Source organism: Gadus morhua, chromosome 11 (genome assembly GCF_902167405.1).
Source record: "Gadus morhua chromosome 11, gadMor3.0, whole genome shotgun sequence".
In the NCBI taxonomy this organism is placed as follows: Eukaryota; Metazoa; Chordata; class Actinopteri; order Gadiformes; family Gadidae; genus Gadus; species Gadus morhua.
This window is the reverse complement of record NC_044058.1, coordinates 11049666-11071785: the sequence shown is the minus strand read 5'-3', so window position 1 is coordinate 11071785 and position 22120 is coordinate 11049666. Positions and strand designations below refer to the sequence as shown.

Genomic DNA, 22120 nt, shown 5'->3' with positions numbered 1-22120 from the left:
AATGACGGGAACATTGGTCATACAATTCGACATATTTTTCCACCTCGACGACCAGTCTCTCATCGTCCATTCTCGTAATTGTTTCTCACAAACGAAAGAGGGCGACATCCAGTGGTGAGGGGTAGATATGGAGGTGCCTACGGGACCCGGGATGTACAAACCAGCTTTTAAAAAGCGCCTTTTCAGGGGCGGCGACGCTAGGGAATAGAACATTGGCTCGAAGACTAGTTGGGCGGTGCGGCGCGGAACGCTGCCGAGCGGCTAGTCGGCGCCGGTGTGGGCTAGTACATCGGGAATAATGGGGGCAGACTTTTTTAGGCGCCGCTTCGGCGCCGGTGTGTTTAGGCCCTTACATTACCTCTTAAATAGGTCCATGGAGTAGACCCCTGAGCAGTGATGAAGTTTTCAGCAAAATGGCTGCGCCCCTGAAGAGATTATTATTTATTTGTATTTGTACCACGTTGGTCATTTTAATGTCGATTTTAATGCTCTTACACACTAGATTACATTGCTACTTTATTCAGGTCACCAATTTATACATTGCATGGTCTTGCTGTGCGTGCATACAATGTAAAGTTGTGTTGTTTGTTTTCGGGCTGGTTTGCTAAAGAGGCTAATGTAGCTAACAATAAACAACGACCAGCCAATTTCGTGACACAATCACAAAGACGAACAGGAACGCTATTCAGGAACACACCAATAAATGCCCTGAGACCGGAAATTACTGAATGGATGCCACTCGGAAGGCTGGCGTCCGAGGATTCAGGAACACACCATAATCAGGCTGTTTGTCAACACTACTGTTGTTGCAGTAGTGCCCACAAAATGAAAAAAATACTCTCCTGGGTTTATATTGGGTTATTTATGGTTTAATGACTAACAATAGCACGATATACACAGATATGTGAATAAACAAACACATAGGCCCAAACATGTAGTTGTTCTGGTGTACGGCTGCATTACGTAGCCTAGTTGCTATACCTACGCTGGCGTTAAATGGACCATTATTTCGTCTTAATTGCATTGCTCTACTGTCAACTGTAGCCTACTGTTCTCTACACTTGGTAGAAGGTGATTGACAACTTATTGAAAAGTAAGGTGCGTCCCGCCCCAACCTCTGGGGTACATGCAGTCGCTTCACGAAAGACGTTTGACACAAAGGTCTCCCGTTGCCTTTAATTTCTGCTTTTTGCTATTTGTTTAAAATCTTAACATTGGAAGGGTAAAAAATAACGAATCAGCCATTTTAACCTTTGTGTGTGTGTGTGTGTGTGTGTGGGGGGGGGGGGGGGGGGGGGGGTGTTTGATGTAGAAGAAATAGGCTATGTAGACATTACTTCCTCAAATCGAGATGACATTTCCTCATGTCGCTAGTGTCAAATGTCAAATGTTTCCATAAGTAGCTATTTATTTCAGCATGGCCTGCCTAAGTATTATTGGCATCTCCATGATCTTTTGATAGTGTTATTGTTCAAATGTTAAGTGGGTGAAAGGGCACAACAAGGTTGCTTGGGTGGAGAGAAATGGTAAGGACACACTTGAACCAAACTAATAAAGTGAAAGACAGCATCCATGTTCTGTCCACTTCTTGAAACTGAAAATTAAAACCCTGTCTTCGCTTCTTCTGAAATACCTCAGTTAAATTGGATTTGGGTGTAAAAGTTTATCATAAATGCAGTTGAGAATGTACACATTATCGATGCTGAAAGTATGCACACACATTTCTTTAGTTATTCAAAAGCCATTGACTAAATATGAGGCCTTTCTTTGATCTCAGTTACTACAAAGAAATGTGTTATGAGGGTCGTCAAATTCAATTTATCTTAACCTACATGTTTTGCCACTTCTGACATGTTTTAGAAAATAAGACCACTATAATCTATCATATTCAAAGCTTTTCCACATCCATCATAATTTATTTATTATCTAGTAACTAATTCGGACATTCCATTAATGTCAAGTACAGTCACTTGTGCCAATATACTCTTTCTGGCCACCATGACACGGAAAAAGACCATTCTGTCTCACGTACAAAACAGCAAGAGAAAATCCCCAATCAGAGAAAACCCCAAACCCACATTTATAGAAAGCATGACCACACCAGATCAAGATAATTTTCTGGATCACATTTGCTGCTCGGTTATCAAAATCCCAACCCAAGTAGGTGCTAGATTTGATCCCCAATGTCCGCAGCCAACCTGTAAGCATCCATGAACAAATGCCCCCAGAAACCTTCGCCCTGCCCGTTAACCACATACACCTGAATTCACTTTGGATTCAGTAACTTTGGATAAAATGATCAGCTCAATTATTAGAAAGTACTAAGAGTTGTAATAAAAACAAACATAATTACTAATTTGAAGGGCATTCCAAGGGAAAGGTTTCAATATGCCTTCAACAAGATAAGAAATACAGATGAACAAGCATTTATCAACGAATGGAAAGAACATAGGAAGCACAGGTCACCCATTTCAAGCTTGTATGCGGGTCATTCAATGGCATGTTGCCATGCTAAGCTAACAGTGCTACCGCTGTAGAATGCCAATCAGAGCTCACCTATAATAGCTAACTGGCTATATAGCAAATTAGCTAACTAATAAATCCAAAGGCAGAAGCACAGTCAAGAGGATTGTCGTCTTAACAATTCCTTTAAATGGTCACTTTATAAGATGGCAGCCGGTGTGGAAGCTAGTAGTTGATGGCGGTTGCTTCTGAGTTGGGCAGTAATCTGCGTGGAGATGTTGGACATTGCTGACTCAGGTCAGAAGAAGGAGCTGAGGGAACTCAGTCCTCTGCTCCTCCATGCGTCCTCCCTGGACCTTCAGCAGCAAAGAGAAGAAGTCCTCGTCGTCCATGGGCCCCGGGGCCCGGCTTCGCTGGTCCTCCAGCCGACCCTGGGCCTGCAGGGGGCCACAGTGAGGGTGGGGGGTTGAGATGGATTAATGTTTGATTTAGTTATTTAAACTCGAAAATTCATTGAGGGCAAAGCCCTCATTTGCAATGATGTCGAGTGAATACATTCGAACACAAAGTACGAGGGAAATACAAAGGATACATAGATTTAGGAATTTAACAGAAATAACAGGATAAAAAATATTAAGAGCAGAAAAAGAAAACCAACAGACAATTACAATTAAAATATATAAAAGATAACAAACAAATTTAAATAAAACAATTACATGAATGAGACAGGTGGTCCTTGAGCAATGTCTAAAAAAAGGCTAAATGGAACAAAAGTGTTAATACCTAGATCATGCTGCAGGGTATTCCAGGCTGATGGGACGTAAACACTAAAAGCAGTTTTCCCTAGCTCAGTACGGACTTGAGGGATCTTTAATGCCAACCTGCCAGCCCGTGTCTGGTAGGGGCTTGAATACCAGTCAATCAATGATGCGCTATAGGCAGGAAGTTTCCCTAATAATGCGTTATAAATAAATAAAAACAAATGCAAATCACGCCTTGCGGATAGAGAAATCCATCCAACTTTTTCATATAGAGTACAATGGTGAGTAATGTAGGTTACCTCCGTTATGAATTTAAGTGCTGAATGGTAAACTGCCTCCAGGGCCTTGAGAGACGTGGCAGATGCATGTCTATAAACCACATCTCTGTAATCCAGTGCAGAGAGGACAACTGTCTCTATAATCCCTTTCCTACAGAAAATTGGGAAATTAAATCTGTTCCTAAATAAAAAAGCCTATCTTCTGTCTTTATCTGGCCACCAAGTTATCAATGTGTAAATAAAAAGCAAGCTTTTCATCAAGCCAAATCCCTATATACTTGTATTCCGAGACCATCTGAATGGTAGACCCCTTTAGAGTGATTATGCACATGTCAGGATGCAAGTTGCTCCTAGTGCTAGAGAACAGCATAAATTGGATTTTCTGAGCATTTATCACGAGTTTAAGATCAGTTAAAATATTTGGAAGGACATTAAACGAAGCCTGAAGCTGTTCCATGGCTATCTTTACAGAGTCAGCAAAACAATGCAGAATAGTGTCATCAGCATAAAGGTGCACCTGGCAATTAGGCAGGGGGACAATGGTATTAATAAAAACTGTGAAAAGAACTGGGCCTAAGACTGAACCCTGTGGCACTCCCTTTGTTATTAATATCGACTCAGACTATTCATTCCAATTTTTACAGATTGGTGCCTACCATCGAACAAGCACCTGGAGTAAATCCCACTGATGACAGTTTGAGCAGGAGCAAGGAATGGTCAAATGTTACGTCAATCATACTTTGTTTACCCTTGTGTTATAACAAGAAGGAACCCAGAGCTTTCTACCTTTTCAGTTCAGTGCAGTTGGGAGTTCTTTTAAATCAGTGTTTCCCAAGCTCGCAGAGGGAACCAACTCAGAGTCGCCTGTTCATATGGGGTCTTATGCTAACAGTTTCCCTGCAACGCGGCATCTATGTGGCTGCCACACTCCAGGTGGAATCCTCAGGCCACACACACACTACACAAGGTAGTGTGTAACCATAAGCAACCATTAGCAAACTGCTACCACGAGTGCTTTTGCTATGATTGATCTAATGCTTACATGTTATCTGGGACATTGATGTTAGAAACAGCTTTAGTGTCATGAAGTTTAAATGGAAGCTGAGGCTTCCTTAATATGGGGTCATGGGCTAAAAAAAATCTAGGATGCACTGCTGGTCTCAAAATATAACGTTGCATTTGGCACGACTTGCTGTCGCGTACTTTAAGTATCCTCAACCTTCGCGTCTGGTGCATGTGCAGACCACTCTCTCCAATATTGGGATTTTAACTGTAGTACCCATTTTATATCAATATATTCTGTAGATGAATGTGGTTGTGTTACCACTGCAATAAACAGTCCAAATGTAATGTAGATAAAGTAGTAAAAGAATACAACGTAAATGTAAGACCACAACATAGAAGGCTACTTCCTGGTTCCTACAATACAAACGTACCTGTGTGTTGAGTATCATGGTGTAGAGGTCCTCCTTTGGAACAGGGGCTGGCGAGGGGGGCTTCCTGTGGATGGAGAGCTGCCTCAAGCTGCCCCTGAAGCTCCGGCCCTTGATCTTACTGATTGGAGGGACCAGTGGGCCCTGCAGCTCGGACCGCTGGTCATCCAGACGACGGGCCTGCGCCACGGCAACCTGCTCAAAGAACTCCTCCTGCTGCAGGGAAGTCACGGAGGAGAAGATCACTGGGAGGAGGAGAAGGAGGAGAGAGCAGGGAGAGATTTAAAATGTGATGCTCAAAGAGGGTTTAAGTGGTTAGGGTGTCTCCTAGCCAAAAGGTTCATGGTTTGATTCCCAACGTTCCCGTAGTCCAATTGTTTACACTGTTAAATAAGATAAGATTTCCTTTATTAATACCAGGAACCCTGAGTATAAATATACAGACGGCCCTCACCTAAATATAGTTAAATATTAACTATTTTTCCAAAATAGTAAATGGATTTGGGCCAGTTGCTAGGATATAGCACTTGACATGTTCCGGGATTGAAACCATATCGCTGAAGTCTTGGGGGCACGCCTGAGCAAGATTTCTAACCAGACCTTATCCAAAATAACCTGCATCTAAAATAATTCACTGTGGAACACTTTGGATTCAAGTATCTGCTTACTGTCAGTCGTAGCACAACAATTAACTTGTGTAATCTAAATAACAAACTTAATGAAGAACTTAAGACAGAAATAAAGAATTTACAGGAGGGAACCTAATATAATCTACTCAGATAGAGTCTGTGTCACTGTCGTGGAAATATCAATCATAACTATAAATATACAATCATATGCAAATTATATTAACCTTGTTTATATAATTATTATGCACATTAGAAGGAACTGTATACATTCTCCCTGTACCTTAAAACACATCCCTTCCTCTCTTTTAACTGAGAGAGGTTAAGGTAATTCGGATTTGAGTTCCCACTGTAGCCAGTCAGTCTGGTATTGAGAACAGGCCAATCGACTGACTTCTGTGTTGTGTAAACTTGTTTACAGCCATGTCTTACAGACCTGCAGACATGTCCAATATCCACCTATTGTATTACAAATGTACTTGGCCTAAGGTCACTCCCACTCCATACCCACAATGAAAACGTTTTGCTATAAGAATCTTGTTCATCTATTGTCTCGCTGAATGTATCCTTGGTAACTTTGCTGCCAGTACCTATCCCATGATCATGCTTTAAGATTAAATCAAATATTTCGCTGTCCGACGTGTCCGGGAGAGAAGTTTCTCTTCATCAGTCACTAAGAAAGAGAAAAGTGGTGAGTTTGTCATCTTCGTTGTGGTTACAGTATGTAGTCTCTCCTGTGTCTCTTACAACCGGTCTCGCAAAACCTGCCGCTTCTGGAAACCACAATGACAACAAAAAAAACGTGTCTTATGGTGCTTCTGGAAACCATGACTACCATCTCTCTGTCTCTCTGTCTCTCTCTCTGTCTCTCTCTCTGTCTCTCTCTCTCTCTCTCTCTCTCTCTCTCTCTCTCTCTCTCTCTCTCTCTCTCTCTCTCTCTCTCTCTCTCTCTCTCTCTCTCTCTCTCTCTCTCTCACCTCTGTGGGCCGGCTTGGTGGAGCTGGGTACGGACTGGCACCTCCTCCTGGAGACTCCTGGTTTGAGGCGGAAGGAGCAGCGCTGGTCGTTGAGGCGCCGGCCCTCCTGCAGCGTGCACAGCAGCTCGTACAGCGCCTCCGGGAACTCAGGGCTCAGCCGTTGGGCCTGGTGGGGGGAAGGATAGATACACCTTTATTCACTACAGTCAGTTCAATCACTGTAGGGCCTCAAAACGCAAAGTAAAAAAAGGCTTGCTTCTTCTTTTAGTTCTCTCCAACTGAACAGGGACACAAACATATGTATTTGTATTTCTTATTCATAAAATATATAAAGACTTCATAGAGAGAGAGAGAGAGAGAGAGAGAGAGAGAGAGAGAGAGAGAGAGAGAGAGAGAGAGAGAGAGAGAGAGAGAGAGAGAAGTTGAGAAGGAGAAGTTGAGAGAGAAGTAGAGATAGAACGTTTTAGAGAGAGAGGTTGAAAGAGAGAGAGAGAGGCTGAGAGAGTGGGCGGTTGGTTGGCAGCAGAGGGGGAGAATAAAAGGGCAGTGTGCAGGACTTCTGGAAGCTGTGGCTAACTGTGTGTGTTCACACACTGTACCCATTCTTCTCAGCTCAGCCCCCTCGTTCTACTTCTGCATACATGCTTTGGCATCTGAAAACAAGGTTTCAGTATGACTGTACCGGACGGTTGACATGAGTTATGGTACAAGGTCCGCCGGGAAATGGGGAAGAACATAATTCATGATAGGTTTAGGGGGTTAGATAGTTTGGTAGCCCAAACCAACCTGCTTTTGTGCCTCCAGTTTGATCTGCGCCTCTGTGTCTGTCTGCTGTTCGTCCGACTCTGGCTCTTCTCCTTTCTCCTCTCCGTCCGCCTCTGCAGTTGCTGCTGGGTCTCCTTCCTCTTCTGCTCTCTGTCCTCCTCCATCCCCTTGGCTCGGCCCGTCCCCCTGTTTCCCTGGGATATGGTGTCTGATCGTCACCGCAGCCCCCTGGTCCGCTGAAGGAGGTCCCGCCGGCTCATCCTCTGGCTGGGCCGCGGGTCCATGTTCTGACGGCTCTTCTAAACACGCCGGATCTACTCCGTGAACTTCCTTCCCGCTCTGGGACTCTGGGGTCTCCGGAAGTGCTGACTGTCCACTGTCAGCCATGACGACCTTGATATCCTCCCCGCTGACCGGCTCTTTTTCCCCGACCCCTTCGCTCATAACAAGAAGCTCCAAAGCTGGCGCAGTGGTGACCTCTACCCTGGCCATGATTATGTCTGTTGTAGGACCTGACGTACATCACAAGACACAGAGTTGCGAGTTACATCACCATCATAGTATATGAAAGGCGTTTGTTTGATACACACAACCACAACAACAACACACGATACACGATACATTGAACCCAGTCATCGCATGTCTAGTGTGGATTCCAACGGACCGCCGAGGCAGAAACCAGATCGGCAGGTTGTAGCTTGTGGCCTGCTGATGTTTGCTCTATAGTGTGTTACATTTTACGGTCGGTTACGTTACATTTCATGATTCACATCATTCCAGGCTGCTATTAAGCAAACATAGGCCTACTTTCTGCTAATCACAGACGTTGGTATTCAGTATATGGTAAATAGTAACATTGACAGGCACCCAAAGTTGTGTCAAATGTGAAAGTATTGATCTTACCACTTCTGTATGCGATCACCCTCTGAATAACATCATATAGTGAAGATGAAGTAGGAAAAGTATTGCATTATTGAAAAGTCCCAGTCAAATACATTACTTAAAAAAAAAAACAGAAACAGAGAACAAGTTTAGGCTACATGCCGACCTAACAGGCGCTCGCTTGCTCTCTCCGTCTCTCTCTCTCTCTCTCTCTCTCTCTCTCTCTCTCTCTCTCTCTCTCTCTCTCTCTCTCTCTCTCTCTCTCTCTCTCTCTCTCACACTCTCTTTCGCTCTAACTCTCTACCCCTCTCTTTCTTTCTCTTCCCCTCACTGTCTCTTTCTTCCTGTTCCTCTTTCTCTTCACGAACCCCCCTTATTAGAAGTCGATCATGTGTCAGATTCCGGCGATTAAGAAATAGAACCACGAACGAGGTGTCGCTCCATTTGTGTTGTTGCTGCTCGTTCTCCCTTCTGGGGGGTGTTGACCATGGTGCGTCAATCCGCAGGGGCGCGAAGTTCTCCTTTACTGCAGATGAGAACCCGAAACGTGTTGAAACACGCGCGCTGCGAAAAGGCTGTGGTTTGGCACACATCCTGTTGATTTGCAGCAAAAAGAGAAGTTGACACACTCTGGTGAAACAGAATATAATTGGGTCAATCGATCTCGATTGGGTTATAAAATGAAAGGTTGTTTTTCCCATTACATACTGAACTGCACTTGATATTCTCTCTCTCTCTCTCTCTCTCTCTCTCTCTCTCTCTCTCTCTCTCTCTCTCTCTCTCTCTCTCTCTCTCTCTCTCTCTCTCTCTCTCTCTCTCTCGCACAGTATCAGTTTAATTTTGATTCAAAGGGACTTAATTGCCATGAGAAACACACACACACACACGCACACACGCACACACGCACACACACACACACACACACACGCACACGCACACGCACACACACTAAACACGCTACATTATTTGGGTCCACCTTTAATCGCTAGGGGACTCTTGTGGTAAGGGTGCGTCATTGCTAGTTGCATGCGAGTGTGTGTGTACTGGTGGGGGCCTTTGAACAGCAGTCGTCGCCATTGAGCGTCGCTAAAGATGTTGCAGCAGCAGCCTCTGACTGGCAATGGGCCTTCCAACGGCCGGGGACTAGGCATGAGCGGCCACCCGGGGATGCACTCACTCAACTCGGTTCATCAACCTTCCCAGCACCGGTCCGATGGAGACACGGGCCTCGAAGTCACGGAAAATGGACATGAGAGTCGTAGAGACATCGGTGATATATTACAACAGATAATGACTATTACCGACCAAAGTTTGGACGAGGCGCAGGCAAAGTAAGTTGTTATTTATGTTTTAAACGAAGAGGGGGTTGGTCTGTTATTTTGGGTGAAATTTGAGCCGAAAACATCAGAGGCAAAGTTTCATTAACTTCCACCTATTGTTTTTTATTGTGTAGCTAGAGGCTAGTCAACTCTCACAGAAAACACAAACGACCACTACTTTACTGCCTGCTGCTAGACCAACGGGTGATTGTCAATTATTGAAATCTTCAGAATTGTTTAATTTTCTAAGTGAACTAAACAGAAAAGGGGCCATACTAGTAAGTATTGTTAGCCTGCGATGCTAGCAGTTAGCTACCAAAGGCTTACTATTCAATGCGATATTATAAATCGTCGACAAGATTAGCGATGATAATAGTTTGGGATTATATCGATAGGTCTTCGTGATAACATTAGGGCTTTCAATAAATAGCATTGCGTTCCAATAAGAAATTATCCTATCCATAGGTAAATAAAGCTAGCAGGTAAGCCGTTAGCCACATTAGCCATGCGACTGGTAGTCCGCCTGTCACTTTTTGTTTTGGTCCGTCACTAAAATCGATCATAAAGTAATTGGTCTTTGCCACTGGTTCAGTTCAAGTCACTTAAATATTTTTTCTTGCCCAGGAAACATGCACTGAACTGCCATCGAATGAAACCCGCTTTGTTCAGCGTTTTGTGCGAGATAAAGGAGAAAACTGGTTAAGTGTTGCTTTTATTATCATTCAATTATTATACAGGAATAACATTTTTATTTCTAGAATCGCTTGCTATACTAGAATACATGCATGTAATTGTTTCTAGTAATCTAACAATATAATAACAAATAACTAAGCCTATGTTTTGGTTACATACTATTTATAACTTATTGTAAACATATCACATGACATAAAATGGACCATGACCTAGAACAAATAAAACGATTCCTTTTAATCTATTATGGGATGTGAGCTAGTCCTATTTCCACTGTTTGTACTTGACACCCACAAAGCAAGCAGAGATTGACACAGTCGGACGTCCCGATGACAGGTCTGTCCATGAGAAACAACCAGGAGGAGGAGCCTCAAGACCCCCAGCTTGTGCGATTAGACAACATGTTGCTGGCCGAGGGCGTGGCTGGGCCAGAGAAAGGGGGGGGTGCTGCGGCAGCAGTGTCCGCGGCGACCAGCTCTGGCGGAATGTCCCCGGACAGCTCATTGGAGCACTCGGACTACAAAAGCAAGTTGAGCCAGATTCGCAGTATCTACCACACTGAGCTGGAAAAATACGAACAGGTACCGTGTCGCGGTGGGACGCTTGACCCTTCAGTTTAGGGAAGGGTGATGGACACATGATGACTTAGAACAAACACTGCTTCTCCTCATACACATCAGGCCCTCTAAACGCTTTCTGGTTCATTAAGAGCACTACAGGTTGATGCACAGGTTCAAACCCCAATGTCCACAGTCTACCGTAGGGCTCCTTGAGCAAAATACCGAAAGCCCCACCTGTTACTTAAAGCTGCAGTAGGTAACGTCTCTTATCATGGGCACACAATCCTTCTAATTAATCTGAGTTGTTCAAAGAGATAGAGGGTTGCCCCTTATGAAGTTTGTGCACACGATGAAAAGCTAGCATAACTTTTTGAGCATTTAGCTTGCTAGCTAGTAGTACTAGCTGCTTGGAAAGTTTGTCATTAAACGTTAAAATTGAATATCTTCTCTATAATGCTGTTGTTGAGTGAAACTCCCTCCAGCATACTATGAGTCAATATGTCCACAGAAAGATTTGTTTTGGAAAACAATGGTATCTCTACTGCAGCTTTAATGACATGTAACTTTAAGTCGATTTGGCTAAATAACTAAATAGTAATAACTATCAATAGTTTGGTTGCCCCTGTGGTGAATATTCAAACTGAATATGTCCAAATCTATAGTAATATAATTGACTGAAATATATTTCTTGCCCTTGTGATTTTGTCCCCGTAGGGATACACATTTTAGCAGAAAAACTATATAAGATGTACTGAATGATGATTACCTTGGATTAGTTTAATTCTAGAACCATAATGCTAATACATTTACAACCCATTGAGTTTAAGTACTATACCTGATATTATCCCCCTACCACCTAACTTTTAGCATCAACTGTTGTTACACTAACACCACTACATGAAACACACACACACACACACACACACACACACACACACACACACACACACACACACACACACACACACACACACACACACACACACACACACACACACACACACACACACACACACACACACAACGAGGTCTACACATTGCAACGCCCAGCAGTATCTCTGCCTCATCCTGGCTCTCATCTCCACTACCCCCTGCCCCCCCCCCCCTCCATTTTGGCAGGCCTGCAGCGAGTTCACGACGCACGTGATGAACCTCCTGCGGGAGCAGTCACGAACGCGGCCCGTGTCGCCACGGGAGATCGAGCGCATGGTGGGCATCATCCACCGCAAGTTCAGCTCCATCCAGACGCAGCTGAAGCAGAGCACCTGCGAAGCCGTCATGATCCTGCGCGCCCGCTTCCTCGACGCCAGGTGAGTGGAAGGGTGGGTGTATGGAATCAGATTTGTGTCAATAAAATCAACCAATGCTTCTTTAACCTCTTAAGCTCCAGCCTATTTTCAATTGTCTAATTTGTCTAATTAATATGCTTGGGGTTTGAGTTGTGTTTGGTGTGTGTAAAAAAGTGTTATATGTGCTTGTAGCGGAGTTTCTCATGTTTCATTTGATATGACTATTTTAACATAACAAGGGCAGTGTTGAATGCCTTAAGCTGCGAGACTGATCACGGTCTTCCCAAATCTGGGGTACCGTGAGTTTAGGGAGGTTGATAGCAAAGAAAAATAAGAATTTGAAAGAGAAAAAAATTAACTGAAGCTAAAATAATATAATCACGTAACTTTGTCTTTTACATGTTGGATTTGTCCTTTTTTTTACCATTCCCTCTGCTTCTTTCTCACTGATTATCCCTCACTGTCTTGCTTCGTGGTTACGCGGCCCGCACGTGCACCCATTGGATAACAGGGTTTTGAGTGATGGCTCAGTGCCCCGGACGTTGTTCTGTGCAGCAAGCGCCAGTTTCAGTTTTGGTGACGGACACCCTTATTAGTGTCCCTCATAGTCTAACCACTGTAGGGATGTAGGGGAGTATGGGGCTAGATGTTGGTTGGATGGGAGGGTCAAGTGGCTGGTTAGGTGGGTCTAGGGGTGAACGGGGATGGTTAGGTGGTTGAAGAGATGTATGCGGCTGGTTGGTGAAGTGGATGGCTAGGTAAATGCCATATGAGTGGAACTCAGACAACTGGTCCTGTTATTATTACAATGATGCTTTGCTTTCAGAAGAACAGTTGTGTGCAGTTGTGTTCTTGGCATTGACTTTGTATGTCATCACGCCTCGCAAAAATGTTCTTTGCTAGTAACACACTTTCAAACCTTAATGACCTAATGACAACAAACTTTTACACCTCTAACCTAATAGAACGTTTACTCATGACCTTTTTTTATTTTTCTTCATTTCTATTGGACTATAAAGATGGGTTTTAATTATTGATGTTTGTTTTTCATGCTTATTTGTGTGTGTATCCAGGCGCAAGCGGCGTAATTTCAGCAAGCAGGCTACGGAGGTGCTGAATGAGTACTTCTACTCCCACCTGTCCAACCCCTACCCTAGCGAGGAGGCTAAAGAGGAGCTGGCCAAGCAGTGTGGAATCACGGTTTCCCAGGTAACCACGGCTTTCAATTAAAAATCTAGTCATCATTATTTTCTTCTGCAGGCTTTTGAGAGAAGGAAGAATTAGTTGTATTTGTTTGCCAACCGAGAATGTATGAATAATTTATATCCTGTGGTAAAGGTTTTCATTAAATATATAAACGTATATTCCAGCCACAAGCAAAACACTACTTGTCACTTAGTGTGGTGCAATGTGTTTAATAGTTCACTTGGACACGGAAACTAAGGAAGGATTTTAAATGGGCTAAAACTGAACAACTGAGTCAAACTGTATATAAGATTCCCATAATTGTAAGAAGTAGTCCGGGTCTGACCCGCATGGACCTGTGGTCTTCATGCTGTCGCTGTGTGGGCCGGCAGGTTTCCAACTGGTTCGGCAACAAGAGGATCCGCTACAAGAAGAACATCGGGAAGTTCCAGGAGGAGGCCAACATCTACGCCATGAAGACAGCCCTGGTGGCCACGCAGAACGACGACTCGCCACACACGCCAAACTCCACAGGTCCCGCCTCCAACTTCACCTAGAGAACCTTACATTAAGGATGTACCGCAGTAACACCAAATTAGGGTGGACTGTGGTTCAACTATATCAGAGGAGGGTTAACTGTTGTTAAACAACATTAGAATAAGGATGTTCTACAATAAGACTGCACTAATGACGGCAAACTGCTACGGCATGATGGCTTATCTCTGTAAACCGATTACAAAGTAATTAATTATTTTGTTAGCCTATCATCGTCAGCTTATCACAAGATTTTGTCCAGTTGCCTTCACATTCTGTGTTTACATGCAGATACCTGGTTTAAGAGATTACACTGAAGCTAACTTACTGCTCCTAGCCCCAATCATATGATATGTGTTAAAGATCCCATGGCATGAAAATTTCACTTCCTGAGGTTTTCTAACATTAATATGAGTTCCCCTAGCCTACCTATGCTCCCCCAGTAGCTAGAAATGTTGTTGGGTGTAAAACGAGCACTAGGCATTCTGCTCCACCTTTGAAAAAATGAAGCTCAGACGCGCCGTTTTGGAATTTTCCCTGTATGTCCTCATAAGGGGAGATGCCACCTCCCCTTTCTCTGTCTTGCCAGCCCAGAGGATTTGGCCAACCAATGAGAAACAACCGTCACGTGTGTGTGTGTGTGTGTGTGTGTGTGTGTGTGTGTGTTTGTGTGTGTGTTAGTTTTATAAACACAAATAAGAAAAAGGAGATTTGCTGGGCAAAAATTTCCCAAAAAGTGGTATATTCCGGGTTTACTACAGAGGAGGAGATGGCGAATTGGTGTTGAAAAAAAAAGATGTTGAACTTGTTTCAAACTCCATTTCCCTTTATTCCTTCAGGGTCCGGGTCCTTCTCTCTGCCCGGGTCAGCTGACCTGTTCCTGGGTGGGTCACAGATGAACGGAGAACAGCCCGGCTACATACTGGGAGGACAGGTGATATTACAACACACAACACAACTCACTGGTCCTCCTCTGTGAGGATCAGAACGGCCGTCTCAGGCCAGGTCCACACGGAGCCGATGAAAGCGCATAAGTCTTGTGCGTTTCGGCCTACCGTCCTTGCGGATCCGGTGCCCGAAACCACATATTTTTTAAACCATGTCCGAGGGTGGTTTCAAATATATCCGGACCTATGCGGTTTCATGTTAGGATTTGTGTGGATGCCTGAAACGCAAACATTGACGTCATCGCCCCCGGGTTCGCAATGAATCCGTCTTTACGGAGATATATTCCTGAACCGCATAAAACGAAACCGGATCGTTTTCGCTCGTGTGGACGGGGCCTCATTCTCTCTGCTCCTTCCTGTCAGACCAACGGCAGCTGGACAGGAAGGAACACGTCACCGCACGCCGCCTCGCCCCATAGCGATGGGTCGGACCACTCGGAGTGATGCCCCCCCCCCACTCCCCCTGGCGTGCGTTGCTACGGCGACCCCTGAAGATGAGATGAACACCGACGAAGACAACAAATCTCACTCCACCACCTGCTTGGCTGCGGTTATCTCCGACTTTGGGTCTTTTTCTTACTGCTTGTCACCGCTCATGTATGTTTTCAGTGTGTATGTGTGTGGGTGTGTTTGGGGCCCTTTTCACACGTCTTCAGATGTGAGTCCAGATGTGTGTGTTCACACACTGGATGTTAACTTGCGTCTCCACAGTCAACCTCTTGTTGATTGGGTTTTGCTTTCCCACACAATATGCAAATTGCCCTAGACATCTGGTATTTCAAATAAAAACCACTGGAATCACTTTTTTTATGTATGAGGCAAGCTGGGTAGCTTTACAAAATGGAGTATAGCTGGATCTCGCAATATGCTAGCACAGGTATCCCTTGATTCGCGTCTCCATGACGATGCGAGCGGTTCGAACAATCAATGGTGTCCAGTGCACACCTCCTGGAATGCAACACTACCCTGATATCTTGGTCATGCTGATGGGATTGTAATTTGTCTGCAGCGTTAACACCTGTGGTTTAAGAAGCCGATCTGGATGTGACACCGGATCAGCAGTGTGAACCGGGTCAGTGGTATGTGAAGTGCATCACCTGTGTTTTTATTACTAGGTATAAGGGGTTTGTTTTCCACTAGTCTTGACTATGTTACTGCGGTGTGTGTTTGTTGGGGTTGGGGCTGTCGTCTTGAGGGAAAATTGCATTATCAGCGTTTTTTACCACCCTATTATTATTATTGTCGTTTTTATTAGTGGTGCAACGACTATTATAAGGTTTTCTTTTTACCGAGCTCAGATAGTGAGAATGCATTCAGCGAATGAGGCGCGATAGAGAAAAATCCAAAGATTTAGTGTGTTTGTTTCTCTGGTTAGGTTTCGTATTTCTACTGGGCTCCTGCGTTGCTATAAGGGCGCGCCCTTGCGCGTCCCCCACTAACGGTTTGAATGAGTATATCCACAGTGCTGTCTTTTTCTGTACAGTGAAACACCTGTATTCTCTCTACCTCTTTTACAATAAAGACTATGTATTCATCTGTACTTATTCTTCCTTTTATTATTTTTTGTTTTGTGTTATTACAGCGTTAACTAATGTTAATGAATGGTTCTTCATTTTACTCTTTTTTTTTTTAAGTGTTGGCTATTAACGTATTACTATTCATTGAAGTTCATTACTTTTGTCTTGAGACGAGAGAAAGGATCGAAAACGTTTAATTGCCCAAAAACCCTAAGACATAATGTTTCAATGTAAAGGTTTAACGTTTGGATAATAAGCCAATGCATTTACGCGCCATGCGTAAATGCATCTTATTGTCCCAGCATATATATTGATTTATCGATCTTGTTATTTGCGCCCATATTTCACTGGTGGTGAAGCAGGATTCAGAAGTTTTGTCCGTATTATAACACAAGCATCCGGATTCTCAGTCGGGTTTCCCACGCCTCCATATGGATGGGAGCGCATGGTCGAACCCCAATGTGCCAAAGCCCACACCACCACCCGTCCACTGGAAGAGCTCATTCACAAATGGCACGCGTTGCTCCTTTGTCTCCCCGAGATGCTAAGTGAAACGTCTCCCCCTTTATCCTGAGGGTGTTAACGTTTAACAGAAGGATGTGACCGTCCGGGTGATTTGCAAGCAACCGAGAAGGCCCGCGTTGGAGCAATCATGCATAACTAAATTAATCAATCGGGGCAAAACAGGAGTTTGGCAGGACACATAAATTCGAATTGAATTTACTGTTAGCCTAGGCTTGTACTCACACGTGTGTAACACGAAAATAAGTATTTGTAGGCTTATCGAGTTTCGGATTTCATGGACTTTAATTAGCCTACATGATTTATAATTTATATTAGACTAGAAATCAACGATCCTTGGATATCCTATAATCATCAATATAAAATACAATGCATATCTAATTCAAGATATAAATAATTTTCCATATATTAAGATTGTTATCTGAACGTCTATATATTTCAAAAGCCAAATACAGATACATCCACTTTCAGTTAAATGCTACCTTTTACGCATGGCGTAAGAGTAGCTTTAGTTTTTGCCCCTACTAACAGTTTTATAGTTTTACAATAGTATTATATAGTTATTACACCCACACCCACAACATGCCTCCCTACCTCCTGGGTGGGAGGAGCCACAGAACGCGTCACAGAGCTGAAGGCTTAAAGTAGGAGTCCGGCACGTGGAGACGCAACACTGAAATCTTGTGTGTCATGGAGAGGTCGTCACTTATTTAAGATTACTTTTTGCCATTTTACTGGATAGATTCTCCAGCAGCAGCGGACTCGGCTCCCACTACACTGAAATCGAAGGCTATATCGAAGGCTAAATCGAATGACATGGAGGACGCGACAAATGACAAAAAGGTACTGATCATGAGCAACAGAAGATGAATTACTGGATTACATTCTTGAGTTAAATCAAATGTGTGCTTGCAAATAGCCTACATGTGCCTAATATCCGAACTCTTTCTGATAGTTTTTCAAGTCCCAGATGGAACGGCGTCGTAGAGAGAGAATGAACCGCAGTCTCGAGCATCTGAGGAGCCTGTTGCTGCAGGCGCCACAAGAGCAGGTACAGATCAGTAGTAGGCCTATATGAGAAAATAAATTATTTATTATTCTGATTTTTTTTATTATTATGATACATTTGAAGTCATGAATGTTCCCTCCTCTAATCTTGAACCTTTTCATTCTTCCTCAGTGCGGCGACCAGCGCAGAGCTGAGAAGGCCGAGGTGCTGGAACACACCGTCCTCTTCCTCCGGAGCTCCGAGGGGGCCCGCCGGAGGGACGGCGGCACGGCCGGGTGCAATTCTTTCCGAGACGGCTTCTCCGCTTGTCTGGAGAGGGCCACACGTATCCTAGGACCACAGGGCAAAGGTTTACCGAAGGCCGTGAACTTTGACACCACCCAGGTCCGCCTCTCTAGCTCTGACTATGCCGGCCTCGAGGCCATTTCCTCCATCACCAAACAATACAAAATCAGCTCGAAGTCAGTGCGCAGACCCAGACAGCCACGGACCTCGTCGTCGGCCCTCCAGGCCTGCGGGATTTCGCTTCACCCAAAACCGTGTCCCGTACGACACGAGAGAAGCGCGAGAGTCGGCGAGCAAACGAATGGAGCCGTTCCCGCGCAGGAGAGGACGCAACAGCGGCCCGCGACAACAGTATCCCCGGCCCCGAGCCTGTCTTCGTTCCAGTCGCTATGGAGACCCTGGCCCTAGTGCCGCCCCCCAACAGACTGATCTATTAGCCGATCTTTTAATTACTTTTCCAAGATGCTCGGGTTCGGCCAGGGGTTCTTTAAGACCCAGCCAAACTGTACCGGACTTCGGGTCCACTCCTTAATCTCCACATACTACCTACGAAAGATCCTTGAGCAAGCCGCCAAACTCCTGCTTATTGGCCGTCTGACCTCAAGGATCCCACGAGACGCCCGGTCGTCCACGAGAAATAATGAACTAGAAACTGTTCAAGAAACTTTTCTCCGGCCATATTTATGCTGTCTTTTTGCACACTAATTTATTATCTCCCTATGGTGAGCTGTAGGCCTATGTTATTATGTTTTTTAGAAAAATTAAAAATTCTCAATGAAACGATTGCTTGTGCCTCTTTTTAATTTAGGCCTAGGCCTACAAATGCGCTGACTGATGTGTATTATTTTGTTATTAGGCCTATATTATATTTATTTATGTGTAGGTCTATATATAATAATGATATGATTATATTGTCGTAATTGCGCATATTTGGGTTTGTATGATGAATAAATAATACACTTAATACATTAGTATATAAGAAAATGTCCTAACTAATCGGACAGCTGCTCCAAAGCTGCTTTTTTGTTCGAAGACTATTGCCCCCGCCTTTTGCACCTCAACAAGATAAAAATAGAGTTTGTTTTTTCTCATCCAACATTTCGACTTCCGTACGTACGCTTCCGTACCCAGTCACGCGCCACAGCTGACGCCTCCAGTTCAGGCGCGCCGGGAGATCCCGCGCGCCCAAGTGACGCTGTTCGTTTGTCCTGAGCGCGTGCTCTAGGTTCAAAGTGGAAGAGCGTGCCTCAACACCTCGGGCCCTTTGATATAACCCTTCAAACGACTGGACTTCTACAGTCAATATGCCACCATGCCATCTTCCGGTTTGGCATCAATTGTCCTATTTCCCTATGTATTTATTCGACAGTATTCAATTTATACCTAGTTGGGAGTTAAGAAATTACCCCCTCCCCCCCCCCCCCCCCCCTACATAAGTTATTACATTTAGAAATGACGAAAGAAACCCGCATATGCTTTACGAATGTTTTACCTTGGAAAAAACGACGAGAGCATGATCGATGCACAAACGTTTTCCTCATTCTTTGTCGAAATCTTTTTCTCTTTTAAGGACATAAGCAAGGTAGGGAGTGGTGAATTAATTTGAATTATACAAAGCCTGCCGAAACGACAGTTGTGACAGACGCGCCCTGGTGGTCATGGGGAAATATTTAGGAGAGAGGGAGACATTTGCACTTTATCGGTAGGCCTACGTCACCGAGATAAGATGCCATCTCACAAGCACAAATGAATTATCCTGTGTGTTAACCTGGATTCTTATTAACCTCAGTTCTTCTCTCACACACACTTTGTGATAACCGTTTCGACACTTTTTGCCTGCAACTTCCTATAGTTTTCGACTTTGTATCAATATATAATATAGGCCTATATTAAGCTTTTTCCTTGTTCCCTAAATCAGACCCAAAATGATTTTCATTCAGAACCAAAACCAACATGACTATGTTATCTACGGTGACATTTTAATTGGATTAACAAACAACAAAACATTGCCTTCAAACAATGTCAAACGTGAAACATTCCCTTCCTCTGAAACTCCATCGGACGTATGGTGTCACTTCAACCCGACTCATCGATCGAATTAAGCGGTCGACAGTTCAAGCAGACATACACGAAGAGAAGCTCGTTCCCATGGGAAATAATAAATCCACACTTCACTTTATTAGCCTGCGTGTTGGTATTGGCATCACGGTGGATGGTGTCTAACCATCCACACCAACACCCACAAACACACGAGCGCTTCTGTCTCTAATGCAGACCAGCATTATAGAGGATAATTTCACACCAAGACACCTAGCCCGGGTGTCTTTTTAGGGTGAATACCGTATTTGATTAAATTATATTGACGGACATTACGCACACCTTTACGCATGGGGCCGTTCATAGTGCCAAATAATTTAAACAACCCAACCTCCATCTATAATGTTGCCTAATGCATTCCCTTTCGGTATATTTCCTAACTCTCTGTTATATCTCCTACCCTTCCAAAAATACACCTTACAATACCTGATGGTTTCTATAGGGACGTTTATAGTAAACTTTCAGTTTCCCCGTTTTATAATCCAGTTTTACATATTTTACCTGAATTTATGTAGGCCATATGTGTTTATTTTGTGTAATTTATATTAATATGGTTGTTCGTTAATTAGTTTAGCTCGAAATTGAACAAACCCCAAATGAAACGCCTTTATGAGCCTGTAAGTGTTAGGCCTATCTAACGGCGTAGGCGACATTTTCGTCACACGGTTTGTTTATTTGAAATAACTCTCTCACACACATGTCGTGGGAAAATATTTTAGAGATTGTTCTCGTGAGGACAGAGAGCGTGTGGCTGCATTTGCAGTTTATGACCTGTTAGAATTGGTCCGTCGTTCCGTGGGTTCGGATCACCTGGACGTTCCCAGGGGCACACTTCGCTGTCTCCTGCAAAGCTGCGCCGCTGAAAGACAATCGGGCCGCTATTGTAAACGCCTGTTCATTCATTGGCTGTTTTCACATTCGAAGCACACATTTTTGCTCACTTTATCAAACATCCCAACAATCCCAACGCGATATCAAAATAATATTCGGAGGAACTACAGATTTAGATTGATAACGTTTCATGGCACATCTCCAGCGATCTTTCACAATGTCCGATATTTCAAGTGGAGAGTGTGTATTCAAAAGGCTGTGTTCTTCATTCATTATTTGACAGAATTACGAAACCTATACAGGCTACATTGGCTCAACATTTGAATAGAAAACTGTAGCTTTAAATTAACTTGGTCAAAATTCAGAGAAAGGGATTTCCATATAATTAGGTGTAAACGGAACGGGTGTGAAATCGTTTGTTATGCAGACCCCCTCCGTGTTATTATGCACATGACTTGCTGACACGTGTTGGATTCGGACGTTGTCCCCTCGCCAAGGCGCGTGCCCCTACCCCAGGGGGTTGGTGTCTGCAGAACATAAAAGAGCTTTTCTCACCGCCATTTCGATAGGCCTACATAAAGAGTTCAGAAAGAAGTGTTATTAGGAGGACGCGTGCGCACCGCCCCCAGGGGACCTCCTCTTTTTGACTTGGTTGGATTCGGATATTTGTAAAGGTAATCTTAATAAAATGTAAACGTTATATATGTACACAATGTACATGTCTGTATGTATGTATGTATGTATGTATGTATGTATGTATGTATGTATGTATGTATGTATGTATGTATGTATGTATGTATGTATGTATGTATGTATGTATGTATGTATGTATGTATGTATGTATGTATGTTTGTATGTATGTATGTATGTATGTATGTATGTATGTATGCAGGGCCGTCGGACTGGGGGGACAAAGGGGACAGTTGTGGGGGGGCCCAAGGCAGAGGCCCATGACCAAAAAAAAAAAAAAAAAAAAATTATCTTACCTTTTTCATTTTTATCCCCTCCCTCCCCGCCAACAATCGCTTCGTGGGAGAACGTTTTCCTCTCGTTCACAAGGAGACAAAATGGGAGAACCGCGCGTATTTGCACTTTATTACGTGTTAAAATGAATACGTGGTTAAAAACGACTGCTTTGAAGACAGCAGTT

General features: G+C 43.8%; 3 protein-coding genes across 3 annotated transcripts; 2 read left to right on the top strand and 1 right to left on the bottom strand.

The window, feature by feature from the left end:
- Positions 1 to 1880: 1880 nt before the first annotated feature.
- On the bottom strand, positions 1881 to 8431 carry gpsm3 (G protein signaling modulator 3). The gene is made up of 5 exons (XM_030370854.1): positions 8207 to 8431; positions 7325 to 7815; positions 6539 to 6704; positions 4939 to 5180; positions 1881 to 2900 (listed from the first exon to the last, which is right to left on the bottom strand). The coding sequence occupies exons 2-5, from the start codon at positions 7793 to 7795 to the stop codon at positions 2757 to 2759; spliced, it is 1023 nt and encodes a 340-aa protein (XP_030226714.1). The 5' UTR covers positions 7796 to 7815; positions 8207 to 8431; the 3' UTR covers positions 1881 to 2756.
- A 683-nt stretch (positions 8432 to 9114) lies between these two features.
- pbx2 (pre-B-cell leukemia homeobox 2) lies at positions 9115 to 16249 on the top strand. Its single transcript, XM_030370853.1, has 8 exons — positions 9115 to 9516; positions 10129 to 10202; positions 10531 to 10775; positions 11874 to 12064; positions 13117 to 13252; positions 13621 to 13762; positions 14602 to 14696; positions 15073 to 16249. Exons 1-8 carry the CDS (start codon positions 9278 to 9280, stop codon positions 15151 to 15153), a joined length of 1203 nt encoding a protein of 400 aa, XP_030226713.1. The 5' UTR covers positions 9115 to 9277; the 3' UTR covers positions 15154 to 16249.
- A 92-nt stretch (positions 16250 to 16341) lies between these two features.
- Positions 16342 to 18772, top strand: LOC115554207 (transcription factor HES-2-like). The gene is made up of 3 exons (XM_030370855.1): positions 16342 to 17591; positions 17704 to 17799; positions 17929 to 18772. The coding sequence occupies exons 1-3, from the start codon at positions 17565 to 17567 to the stop codon at positions 18448 to 18450; spliced, it is 645 nt and encodes a 214-aa protein (XP_030226715.1). The 5' UTR covers positions 16342 to 17564; the 3' UTR covers positions 18451 to 18772.
- Positions 18773 to 22120: the final 3348 nt, after the last annotated feature.